This window comes from Oncorhynchus keta, chromosome 2 (genome assembly GCF_023373465.1).
Source record: "Oncorhynchus keta strain PuntledgeMale-10-30-2019 chromosome 2, Oket_V2, whole genome shotgun sequence".
Lineage (NCBI taxonomy): Eukaryota > Metazoa > Chordata > Actinopteri > Salmoniformes > Salmonidae > Oncorhynchus > Oncorhynchus keta.
This window is the reverse complement of record NC_068422.1, coordinates 42,476,549-42,489,438: the sequence shown is the minus strand read 5'-3', so window position 1 is coordinate 42,489,438 and position 12,890 is coordinate 42,476,549. Positions and strand designations below refer to the sequence as shown.

General features: G+C 44.1%; 1 protein-coding gene across 1 annotated transcript in view; it reads right to left on the bottom strand.

The window, feature by feature from the left end:
- Positions 1 to 4,552: 4,552 nt before the first annotated feature.
- The window catches only part of LOC118400524 (PDZ domain-containing protein 8-like), a 66,890-nt gene continuing 58,552 nt past the window's right edge, over positions 4,553 to 12,890 (bottom strand). Inside the window, exons 4-5 of the mRNA XM_035797468.2 lie at positions 8,957 to 9,119; positions 4,553 to 8,784 (exon numbers count right to left, since the gene is read on the bottom strand). Of these exons, the coding sequence (XP_035653361.1) occupies positions 6,536 to 8,784; positions 8,957 to 9,119 (2,412 nt within the window). The 3' untranslated portion in view covers positions 4,553 to 6,535. The remainder of the gene's footprint in view (positions 8,785 to 8,956; positions 9,120 to 12,890) is intronic.

Below are 12,890 nucleotides of genomic sequence, written 5' to 3'. Positions count from 1 at the left end.
AAAGTGTTTGGATTGAATATGAGTATGTCAACATTGGATATCTTTTTTTTTTAAGCAGTAGATTCAATCAACCTAAGTTTGTTACATGTTTGATGGTATGATTGTTTTTGACTGAGGATAAATGCCTCCTATTCTTGATGTCTTCGAAGCAGTAGTGGGAGACAAGGATGATGGGGGACCAGGCTATGATGATGGTGGGGGGTGTGTCACCAGTTTCCCATGTTTGAGACGACACGCTGTACTTATCATGTCAGTCTCCCCACTGGGCTCCAATTACTTACCAGATGCTCCGTTCCCATTCCACCAAGGAACTTTACATTACCGTAAGGCCGATGGCTGCCTTATCTTTCCCTGTGTCTACAGGACAGTGTGAGAAAAAAACCATTAGATCAATGTAATGTTTCACTAAGAAAATATTTAACAGGAGCAAATGCCATATTCTGAAGGTACTGTAAGACTATGAGTTCAGTATTGTGTAATTCGTAATGGGTCAGCGGTCAAACGACCTCCACTCATCACTGTAAAACGCTCCCTGAAACACTTCAGCAAGCAGGCCTTTCTAATCGACCTGGCCGGGGTATCCTGGAAGGATATTGATCTCATCCCGTAAGTAGAGGATGCCTGGATATTTTTTTTAAATGCCTTCCTAACCATCTTAAATAAACATGCCCCATTCAAGAAATTTAGAACCAGGAACAGATATAGCCCTTGGTTCTCCCCAGACCTGACTGCCCTTAACCAACACAAAAACATCCTATGGCGTTCTGCATTAGCATCGAACAGCCCCCGTGATATGCAGCTGTTCAGGGAAGCTAGAAACCGTTATACACAGGCAGTTAGAAAAGCAAAGGCTAGCTTTTTCAAGCAGAAATTTGCTTCCTGCAACACTAACTCAAAAAAGTTCTGGGACACTGTAAAGTCCATGGAAATAAGAACACCTCCTCCCAGCTGCCCACCTCCTCCCAGCTGCATGCTCTTCAACCGATCGCTACCTGCACCTACCCGCCTGTCCAACATCACTACTCTGGACGGCTCTGACTTAGAATACGTGGACAACTACAAATACTTAGGTGTCTGGTTAGACTGTAAACTCTCCTTCCAGACCCATATCAAACATCTCCAATCCAAAGTTAAATCTAGAATTGGCTTCCTATTTCGCAACAAAGCATCCTTCACTCATGCTGCCAAACATACCCTTGTAAAACTGACCATCCTACCAATCCTCGACTTTGGCGATGTCATTTACAAAATAGCCTCCAATACCCTACTCAACCAATTGGATGCAGTCTATCACAGTGCAATCCGTTTTGTCACCAAAGCCCCATATACTACCCACCATTGCGACCTGTACGCTCTCGTTGGCTGGCCCTCGCTTCATACTCGTCGCCAAACCCACTGGCTCCATGTCATCTACAAGACCCTGCTAGGTAAAGTCCCCCCTTATCTCAGCTCGCTGGTCACCATAGCATCTCCCACCTGTAGCACACGCTCCAGCAGGTATATCTCTCCAGTCACCCCCAAAACCAATTCTTTCTTTGGCCGCCTCTCCTTCCAGTTCTCTGCTGCCAATGACTGGAACGAACTACAAAAATCTCTGAAACTGGAAACACTTATCTCCCTCACTAGCTTTAAGCACCAACTGTCAGAGCATCTTACCGATTACTGCACATAGCCCACCTATAATTTAGCCCAAACAACTACCTCTTTCCCAACTGTATTTAATTTATTTAGCTCCTTTGCACCCCATTATTTTTATTTCTACTTTGCACATTCTTCCATTGCAAAACTACAATTCCAGTGTTTTACTTGCTATATTGTATTTACTTTGCCACCATGGCCTTTTTTGCCTTTACCTCCCTTCTCACCTAATTTGCTCACATTGTATATAGACTTGTTTATACTGTATTATTGACTGTATGTTTGTTTTACTCCATGTGTAACTCTGTGTCGTTGTATCTGTCGAACTGCTTTGCTTTATCTTGGCCAGGTCGCAATTGTAAATGAGAACTTGTTCTCAACTTGCCTACCTGGTTAAATAAAGGTGAAATAAATAAATAAAATAAATAAAATTCAAAGAGTATTTGGAGTAGAAACACACAGGAAGGGGCTTCAGATGAGCTCGTTTATTGAGGTTATGTACAATAGCGCTTCATCACATGATCCACCTCTAGAACTGTGTACAACATCCCTCTTACAAAACAAATCACAAAAGCAGAACGCCATAACACGATGTGAATGGTGGGGAGAGAAACAGCGTATGAATGGGATTAGAGAGCACAGATTTATAATAGCTGCAGCAGTAGTAATGGAAGTAGCAAGACACAGACCAAAAATGTTTTTTGTTTACTCTCCTCATGAGCTCAATTCCAGCCCAGGGTCCCCCAAGTTACCTAACTGACCCCTAAACTACGGCAGATATTTTTTTGCATCGGAGAGAAACAACGAGAAACTGAAAAGGAGAGATTGCAAACTGAAGATTCCCTTCCTGATTATCACGTCTTAATTTCCTACAAAAATATGAATATACAACAATTGAAGAGAGATCAACAAGTAGCAGCCAAGACAGTATCTAGAAGAGCATCACGTCTATTGCACAGACATTTTTTGCTTTGCTTCCTTTCCCCTTCACACCTTGTATATTGTCCTCCTGTCTGACCCCAAAAGTCCTGCTTTTAACCAGCTCTGGTCCTGTGCTGAAGCAAATGGCAGCACAGCCACAGAAGTACACTGCGATATAAATTAGCTTGGTGAGAACAGAATACATGTCATACTGATCCTATCCAGAGGATTTGGGCCCCTTGAGAAGAGAATAATGCTCTCCTTATATGAACTTTACCCTAAAAATCAGTGTCGTCGTCCGTCCCCCCTCATCCTAACTGCACAGAGCATTTCTAACATCCTAACTGCTCAGAGCTTTTATAACATCCTAACTGCTCAGAGCATTTATAACATCCTAACTGCTCAGAGCATTTATAACATCCTAACTGCACAGAGCATTTATAACATCCTAACTGCACAGAGCATTTATAACATCCTAACTGCACAGAGCATTTATAACATCCTAACTGCTCAGAGCATTTGTAACATCCTAACTGCACAGAGCATTTATAACATCCTAACTGCACAGAGCATTTATAACATCCTAACTGCACAGAGCATTTATAACATCCTAACTGCACAGAGCATTTTTAACATCCTAACTGCACAGAGCATTTAACATCCTAACTGCTCAGAGCATTTATAGCATCCTAACTGCACAGAGCATTTTTAACATCCTAACTGCACAGAGCATTTTTAACATCCTAACTGCACAGAGCATTTATAACATCCTAACTGCACAGAGCATTTATAACATCCTAACTGCCTTCTGAGCTCAGTTATAACATCCTAACTGGGTAGTGGGTTCAGACCACCCATACATAGAATGTATGCAACATGACTGTAAGTCCTAACTGCACAGGCATTTTATTTATTATATTAACTGCTCAGAGCATTTATAGCATCCTAACTGCACAGAGCATTTATAGCATCCTAACTGCACAGAGCATTTATAACATCCTAACTGCTCAGAGCATTTTTAACATCCTAACTGCACAGAGCATTTATAACATCCTAACTGCACAGAGCATTTATAACATCCTAACTGCACAGAGCATTTATAAATCAGAACCCACACCAGTCACCAAACAAAGTAAATAAAGATATGCAGTACCAGTCAAACATTGACACACATACTCATTCCATGGTTATTTTTACAATTTTCTAAATTCTAGAATAATAGTGAAGACATCAAAACTATGACATCACATATATGGAATCATGTAGTAACCCCAACAAAAAAGTGTTAATACATTTTATATTTGAGATTGCTAAAAGTAGCCACCCTTTGCCTTGATGACAGCTTCGCACACTCTTGAAACAGTCTTGAAGGAGTTCCCACATATCCTGAGCACTTGTTGGCTGTTTTTCCTTCACTCCGCGGTCCAACTCATCCCAAATCATCTAAATTGGGTTCAGGTCAGGGGATTATTGAGGCCAGGTCAACTGATGAAGCACTCAATCACTCTCCTTCTTGGTAAAATAGGCAGCACACAGCCTAGAGGTGTGTTGGGTCATAGTCCTGTTGAAAAACAAATGATATCCCATCTGGTTTGCGCTTAGTGGGACCGGCATATCGCTGCAGAATGCTGTGGTAGCCATGCTGGTTAAGTGTGCCTTGAATTCTAAATAAATCACCAACAGTGTCACCAGCAAAGCACCCCTACACCATCTCCTCCATACTTCACGGTGGGAACCACATATGCGGAGATCATCCGTTCACCTACTCTGCATCTCACAAAGACACGGCGTTTGGAACCAAAAATAAAACATTTGGACTCATCAGATCAAAGGACAGATTTCCACCAGTGTAATGTCCATTGCTCGTGTTTCCTGGCCCAAGCAAGTTTCCTTATTATTGATGTCCTTCAGTAGTGGTTTGTTTGCAGCAATTTGACCATGAAGACCTGATTCACACAGTCTCCTCTAAACAGTTGATGTTGAGATGTGTCTGTTACTTGAACTCTGTGAAGCATTTATTTGGGCTGCAATTTCTGAGGCTGGTAACTCTAATGAACTTATCCTCTGCAGCAGAGGTAACTTTCCTGTGACAGTCCTCATGAGAGCCAGTTTCATCATAGTGCTTGATGGTTTTTGTGACTGCCCTTGAAGAAACTTTCAAAGGTCTTGAAATGTTCCAGATTGACTGACCTTCATGTCTTAAAGTAATGACGGACTGAAGTTTCTCTTTGCTTATTTGAGCTGTTCTTGCCATAATAGGGACTTAGCCCTATTTGGTAAAATGATATCTTCTGTATACCACCCCTACCTTGTCACAACACAACTGATTGGCTCAAAGGCATTAAGAAGGAAAGAAATTCCACAAATGAACTTTTAACAAGGTACACCTGTTAATTGAAATACATTCCAAGGTGACTTCCTCATGAAGCTGGTTGAGAGAATGCCAAGAGTTTGTAACGCTGTCATCAAGGCAAAGGGTGGCTACTTTGAAGAAACTAAAATAAAAAATATATGTAGATTTGTTTAACACTTTTTTATGTGTAAATTATGTGTAAATTTGTCATTTTCATGTCTTCACTATTATTCTACAATGTAGACAATTGTACACATAAAGCAAAATCCTGGAATGAGTAGGTGTGCTCAATCTTTTGACTGGCACTGTACATAGAATAGAAACAGAGATCCATGTGCTCCTGTAACAACATTCATACTGAGATGAACCATATAAATAAAAACTTTCTGCCACGACTACATAAATACTTTGCATTTATCAAGAATAATTTCAAAAGCAAGCATTCCGTCTGAAGTAACATAATTGGATAAAACCACCACAGTTATGTTTTAGTTCAGGGATATTATATCCATACAAAAAAAAAAACGATTTGGAAGGGGGGCAAGAACACAAAAGCAGGTGCTTAATCAAATAACTTACAACATTTTAAAATTATACATTTGACAAAAATATTATACATCTATCCCTCCACCCAAAAAGCTAAGAAAACATTGTAACAGAGATAGAACTACCATGTACAGTTAATATGCTGGTGAAACAAAATGGGTCATACATGTTTGGCCTATAAATAAACTGAACCAAGGATGACAGGGGAGAGACCATCTTGCCCCACAACATTATTGCCCATTTCATTCAATCATCATGAGCTTGTAGTTTGCAAAAAAATCCAAAAAGTCCAAAAGAAGAGGAAAGTCATAGGTGATTTCTAAAAATAGATTATGCATTCAAATCAAAAGTGCTCACAAAGTGAAGATATGAAAAGTACATAATCTGAAACATACATTTCCATATGGTGGAGGATTTCATTTTTGTTCTGCATTTCCACACTGTTGTCTTCCTGTAGACGCACAACACGGTGTCCAGTCTAACAAAATATGCTTGTGTTACTCACAGTAAAACAAATCAAAATAATATTTATTCCCCAAATACAATTTGGATAAAACAGAGCCATTTGCTATTTGCATAGCTCCTGCAACGGCAACCACATTTTGATTGCAATCTTCTGCAAAACGGAAAAGCGGTTGCTGTAACCTTTAGTGATAAAACACTGAACTGTAACAAACATTTAAACTCACATTTTCAAGTGATAGAAAAAAAGTTACAGGGCACCTTAATGTCAACAAAAGCTAAATTATAGAAGGCAATTTTATATATGTATGTTTTAAAATGTTTGTGATCCCAAGCACTTACAGATTGCCATGAAACATTGATCCTCAATGCAAATTTCACCATCTAACTTTCCAGCTTCCCTTTAAAAGTATAATTTTAGGAAAACTAAACTGCTGTTCTTTGGGACAACAAGAGTCGTCTCCCCAAACCAAGTATGAATTGCGTGACCAATTGTTTTACAAATCAACAATTTCACCCTCACAAGACCTCCTCAGCTGATCTTCAGAAGGTAACCTTCACCCCACCACCCCCACAGAAAAATGTTCTGAAGCCCATCCCTCGTCCTTGTCCTCTCTAGTGGAGCGCCTCCACACAGATCTGCTCCTCTGTGATGTCATCCAGCAGCTGGGCCTCCACTGGGCTGCATATGTCACTGTCATAAACCTCTGTCCCCAGTAAGGCCTCCTCCAATGCCACCCCCTTATCCTTGAAACCATGTGGCTCCGAGGGGGAGGTGCTGGTGCTATCCACAGACTCCAGGTCCTCGATGCCTGCCCGGTAGTGAATCACGAGCAGGGTGAGAGCCTGGAGCCTCTCCCCAGACTTGGCCAGGGCGGCCGTGATCAGAGCCTTCCTCCGGGCGTCTCCCGTCTCCCTCTCCTCCAGCATCAGGGCATTGTTGTGCTCCAGTTCCTGGTCGATCTCCTGCTGCAGCTTGTCTAGCATCAGCTCCAGCTTCTGAGAGCGCTCGTCAGTGGGCAGGCCCCGGTAAAGGTCGCGGCCGATCTCCTTCACTGCGATAAATACACTGTCGTCAAGTCCTCCCTCCCGCCGTACAAGCTTGGTGCTGCCGCCGGCTGCATGCTTGGAGGGGCTGGCCCCAGCGTAGGTTTCTGTATCGCTGCTCTCGTTGTCAGAGATGTCGGGGATGTGCACCACATCTGGCACATCAGCCGCTTGCTCTGCCAGCCGGCTCTTTGGCACCTGGCGCAGATTGAGCAGACGGGAGCCGGTGTTGATGATGTGGCGGCTGAGGCCCGCAGTGGCGCGGTTGATGGTGGATTTGGCCTCCGGGTCGGCACTGCGTCGGTCGGTGGCGGCCACGCAGAAAGGGTGCTCGGCCAGGCACTTCTCTTGGCACTTCTTGTGGCAGACATAGGAACAGATCATGCACTGGGAGGCGGCCTTGGTCCACACCTTCTTCTTGCAGTACTCGCACCAGGTGGGGTTCTGGAACTGGGTGTCCTGAAAGTTGTGGCGCACCTCCACCAGCTGTATGGCACTGTAGGCCAGGTCGTCACGGGGAACAAAGGAAAGCTGTTCCCTCTCCCTTAGCTCCTCATCCAGCATGCTGGCCTTCTTTTCACCCTCCATCAGCCCACCACACGTCTCTGACTCTCCATCAGCCAGGTAGCTGAAGTTGAGTGTGACGTCTCCATAGCAGAGCTTCTCGTTGAAGCCCTTATGGGTGCTAAGGCTGCGCAGGGCGGTGCGGCTGACGCTGGCCCTGGGCTCTGGGGCTTCCAGTCTGAAAGTGTTCTGGTACTCAGACGAGGACAGACACTCCAGGGCAACATGCTCCAGTGTCAAGCTGACGTGGCCCAGACACAGCAGGCTGCCCAGCTTGAAGGGGTCTTTGCACCACAGGGCCGTGTTAAGGTACTTATGGTTGCTCTGCACCGCTAACACCACAGAACCATTGCCCCAATGGGCCGTCCGGTTGCGGAACATGATCTCTGAGGACTCCCACATTGAGTGGTCCTCCATGATGTCTCGGGTGATGATGGAGCTCTCAGACACCTTGTCTTTGACCAGTTCCTGCTTGCAGGGAGCGGAGGGGGCCCCTGTTGTCTCTTCGCAAGGCTCGGGTGGTTTGACCGCCGGCTTTGGTTCGGGCTGTTTCACAGGTGTCGTCACAGCACTGCCTTTGTCACCATTGCTTCCAGTGGAGTGTGTAGGAGTCTTTTCTGGAGTTTTCTCAGCTGCACTGGTAGCTTCACTCCCCTCCAGCAGACTTTGTGTTTCAGAAGAGGCTGACGTTAATTTAATGTGGGGTCTAGGGGGCACCAGCGGGCGCGTGGGTGGGGGTGGAGGGGGGACAGCGGGGCGCTGTGGCCCCTCTCCTGGCTCGCAACTCTTGTGTGGTGAGTGCTTTGGTGTGGGTGGAGGTCTGACCGGTGACTGAAGCCCTGCCAAGTTCAGTTTGCGGTTGAGGATGGGCGATATGCTGCCAAGGGGTTTGGAGGCCAAATTGGCCACAGTCCTTTTGGGGCTTTGGTTTACTGACAGGAAATCCTCCTTGGCCTCGGCGCTGCTGCTAAGCAGGCTAGACTTGGGGTCTGCAATCGACTCTTCAAACTCAGAGTCCATGTCTCTGCTGTCGGATATGTCGGCGAGGGCGGTGATGGGTGCCGGGTCCTCCTCATAGCCCCCCGGCGGGAGGATGAACCCGGGCTCCTCCAGCTGGCCCAGCCCCTCCTGGAGGGCTCCCAGGCCAATGGTGGTGCTCTGGTGACGCACAGGCCTCTCATACAGGACCAGCACCCTGTCCCCTGCCTGCTTCAGCAGTTTGGGCACTTGGACAGAGGATGTCACTTTGACACCTGCCCAGAGATAGAGAACATGTTAGACTCATATTGAGATAAACAGTACAACTGAACAACATACATCCAGTATTACTGTATGCTGCTGTTCTTAAGTCACTTCAAATATCTTCAGGGATGCCAGATCATGCCACAGTCGGTTTACTTATGCTGCATGGTCTTAGTGTCTTACCGCCGATGGCGATGAGTCGATCGCCCCTCTGTAGGTCTGCCAGGGCAGCAGGAGAGTTGGGAGTGACTGTCTCGATGCTGACATGGACCGCATCACCCTCACAGTCGGGGATGTGCCTGAATGTCATACCCACACTGCCAAAGGGCCCTTTGATCACCTCTGCCTGAAACACACAGAGAGAAACAAACACACATAGCACTTTCAACTTAGGATCACTTTAAAACTAGAATCCTGAAGTGAAAACAATAACGACGTGTTTTGCTAAAAAGCTAAGAAATGTAATCTCAAATGTATAGATAGAGCTCTGGATGCATGGACTGACCATCCATGATATAAAAAATATACTTTTAACCATGATTTGAGGCTATACAGTGTTTGTAAGTAAGCTCATAAGGCATTTATAAGTTATATTCTACAAGAATGAATGGGTATATAGAATAATATGTAAGTCCAAAAATGGATGTAGCAACTAAGGATTCTAACTTTAAGCTTGCTATGGATATCAGAACATTGAAGAAAATACAGTAAGCCAAAGTATAACAGAACAGTTAACACCCTTACAGCATACAAATATTCAACAATATTAGTATTCAACAAATGAAGAAATGTATTTCTAGACAGTAAGTAAACGCTTGACTTCTTGGGAAGTCCTCTATTTATAGCAGTCGACTATAAACATCTCATATGTTGCCTGACTACAATATTTGATTTTGAAACGTTAATAAATACATGCTGTGTTAATGTTGGCAGGGTTACCTGCCTACAATACCCACTGTAGTGTGCGTAGGTCTCAAGCCCATAGTAAGTCAGCGCTAACTGCCTAGCTACTAATGTTAGCTAGCTACCCATGAAGAATTGACATCTGCTTTAACTTGCATAACATGGGGCGGCAGGGTAGCCTAGTGTTTAGAGAGTTGGACTAGTAACTGGAAGGTTGCAAGTTCAAACCCCCGAGCTGACAAGGTACAAATCTGAAAAGGCAGTTAACCCACTGTTCCTAGAAAATAAGAATTTCTTCTTAACTGACTTGCTTAGTTAAATAAAGGTACAATTTTAAAAAATCGTTTTAGGTAATTTTTGCCTGTTTAACTAGCTTAAACGATTCATATACAGTGCATTCGAAAAGTATTCAGACTACTTGATTTTTTCCACAATTATTCTAAAGTGAAATAAAAAAAATTAAAAATCCCATCAATCTACAGTACACACAATAATGACATAGCAAAAACAGGTTTAAACATTTTTGCAAATGTATTCAAAATAAACTTAAATATCACATTTACACAAGTATTCAGAACCATTAAATCAATACTTTGTTGAAGCACCTTTGGCAGCGATTACAGCCTCGAGTCTTATTGGGTATGACGCTACAAGCTTGGCACACCTGTATTTGGTGAGTTTCTCCCATTCTTCTCTGCAGATCCTCTCATGCTCTGTCAGGTTGGATGGGGAGTGTGGCTTGGGGTTGTTGTCCTGTTGGAAGGTGAATATTTGCCACAGTCGGAGGCCCTGAGCGCTATGGAGCAGGTTTTCATCAAGGATCTCTCTGTACTTTGCTCCGTTCATCTTTTCCTCGATCCGGTCTCCAAGTCCCTGCAACTGAAAAACATCCCCATAGCATAATGCTGCCTTCACCATGCTTCACCGTAGTGATGGTGCCAGGTTTCCTTGGCATTCAGGCCAAAGAGTTCAATCTTGGTTTCATCAGACCAGAGAATCGTGTTTCTCATGGTCAGAGTTGCTTCAATATATCCACAGAATTTTCCTTAATCATGATGCAATCTATTTTGTGAAGGGCACCAGTCCCTCCTGCAGCAAAGCACTCCCACAACATGATGCTGCCACCAACGTGCTTCACGGTTGGGATGGTGTTCTTCGGCATGGTCATTATGGCCAAAAAGTTATATTTTTGTTTCATCAGACCAGAAAACATTTCTCCAAAAAGTACGATCTTTGTCCCCATGTGCAGTTGCAAACCGTAGTCTGGCTTTTTTATGGCGGTTTTTGGAGCAGCTTCCTTGCTGAGCGGCCTTTCAGGTAATCTCTAGGAGACAGAACGCGTCTCCTGAGTGGTATAACGGCTGCGTGGTCCCAAGGTGTTTATACTTGCATACTATTGTTTGTACAGATGAACGTGGTACCATCAGGCGTTTGGAAATTGCTCCCAAGGATGAACCAAAGGTCTACAATTTTTTTTTCTGAGGTCTTCGCTGATTTCTTTTGATTTTCCCATGATGTCAAGCAAAGAGGCACTGAGTTTGAAGGTAGGCCTTGAAATACATCCACAGGTACACCTCTAATTGACTCAAATTATGTAATCAGAAGCTTCTAAAGCCATGACATTATTTTCTGGAATTTTCCAAGCTGTTTAGAGGCACAGTCAACTTAGTGTATGTAAACTTCTGACCCACTGGAATTGTGATACAGTGAATTATTAGTGAAATAATCTCGTCTGTAAACACTTGTTGGAAAAATTACTTGTGACATGCACAAAGTAGATGTCCTAACAGACTTGCCAAAACTATAGTTTGTTAACAAGACATTTGTGGAGTGGTTGAAAAAATTAGTTTCAATGACTCCAACCTAAGTGTATGTAAACTTCTGACTTCAACTATATGTAAGCAAGGTTTGAAATGATCATGTTTTAGTCAAATATTAAAATCGGACAATTTGCAATCTACAAATGATTTGTAATTATGTTCCGGCCCACTGACTATCTGCTCAAGAAAAAAAATCCCGGCTCCTGTTGAGTCATGCTGATGGCAGAGTCAGCACGAGTCCATGGGCCCATCCTGCCTGGTGTCAATGGTACAGACTGGTGGGGGTGGTGTAATGATGTGGGGATTGAGCAATGTTTCCTTGCGCCGACAGAGATGGCCGCCTCACTTCGCGTTCCGAGGAAACTATGCAGTTTTTTGTTTTTTTACGTGTTATTTCTTACATTAGTACCCCAGGTCATCTTAGGTTTCATTACATACAGTCGAGAAGAACTACTGAATATAAGATCAGCGTCAACTCACCTTCAGTACGACCAAGAATATGTTTTTCGCCACGCGGATCCTGTGTTCTGCCTTTCAAACAGGACAGCGGAATGGATCCCATGCTGCGACCCCAAAAAACGACTCCGAAAAAGAGGGAAACGAGGCGGTCTCCTGGTCAGACTCCGGAGACGGGCACACCGTGCACCACTCCCTAGCATTCTTCTTGCCAATGTCCAGTCTATTGACAACAAGGTTGATGAAATCCGAGCAAGGGTAGCATTCCAGAGGGACATCAGAGACTGTAACGTTCTTTGCTTCACGGAAACATGGCTCACTGGAGAGACGCTATCCAATGCGGTGCAGCCAACGGGTTTCTCCACGCATCGCGCCGACAGAAACAGACATCTTTCTGGTAAGAAGAGGGGCGGGGGCGTATGCCTTATGGCTAACGAGACATGGTGTGATGTAAGAAACATACAGGAACTCAAATCCTTCTGTTCACCTGATTTAGAATTCCTCACAATCAAATGTAGACCGCATTACCTACCAAGAGAATTCTCTTCGATTATACACATCGATAGCTCTGAACGAACTTTATTTAACTCTTTGCAAACTGGAAACCATTTATTAACAAGGCTAATCTGAAAACAAGACTCCCTAAATTTTATCAGCATATCGATTGCGCAACCAGGGGTGGAAAAACCTTGGATCATTGTTACTCTAACTTCCGCGACACATATAAGGCCCTGCACCGCCCCCGTTTAGGAAAAGCTGACCACGACTCCATTTTGTTGATCCCTGCCTACAGACAGAAACTAAAACAAGAGGCTCCCACGCTGAGGTCTGTCCAACGCTGGTCCGACCAAGCTGACTCCACACTCCAAGACTGCTTCCATCACGTGGACTGGGATATGTTTCGTATTGCGTCAGTTAACAATATTGACGAATACGCT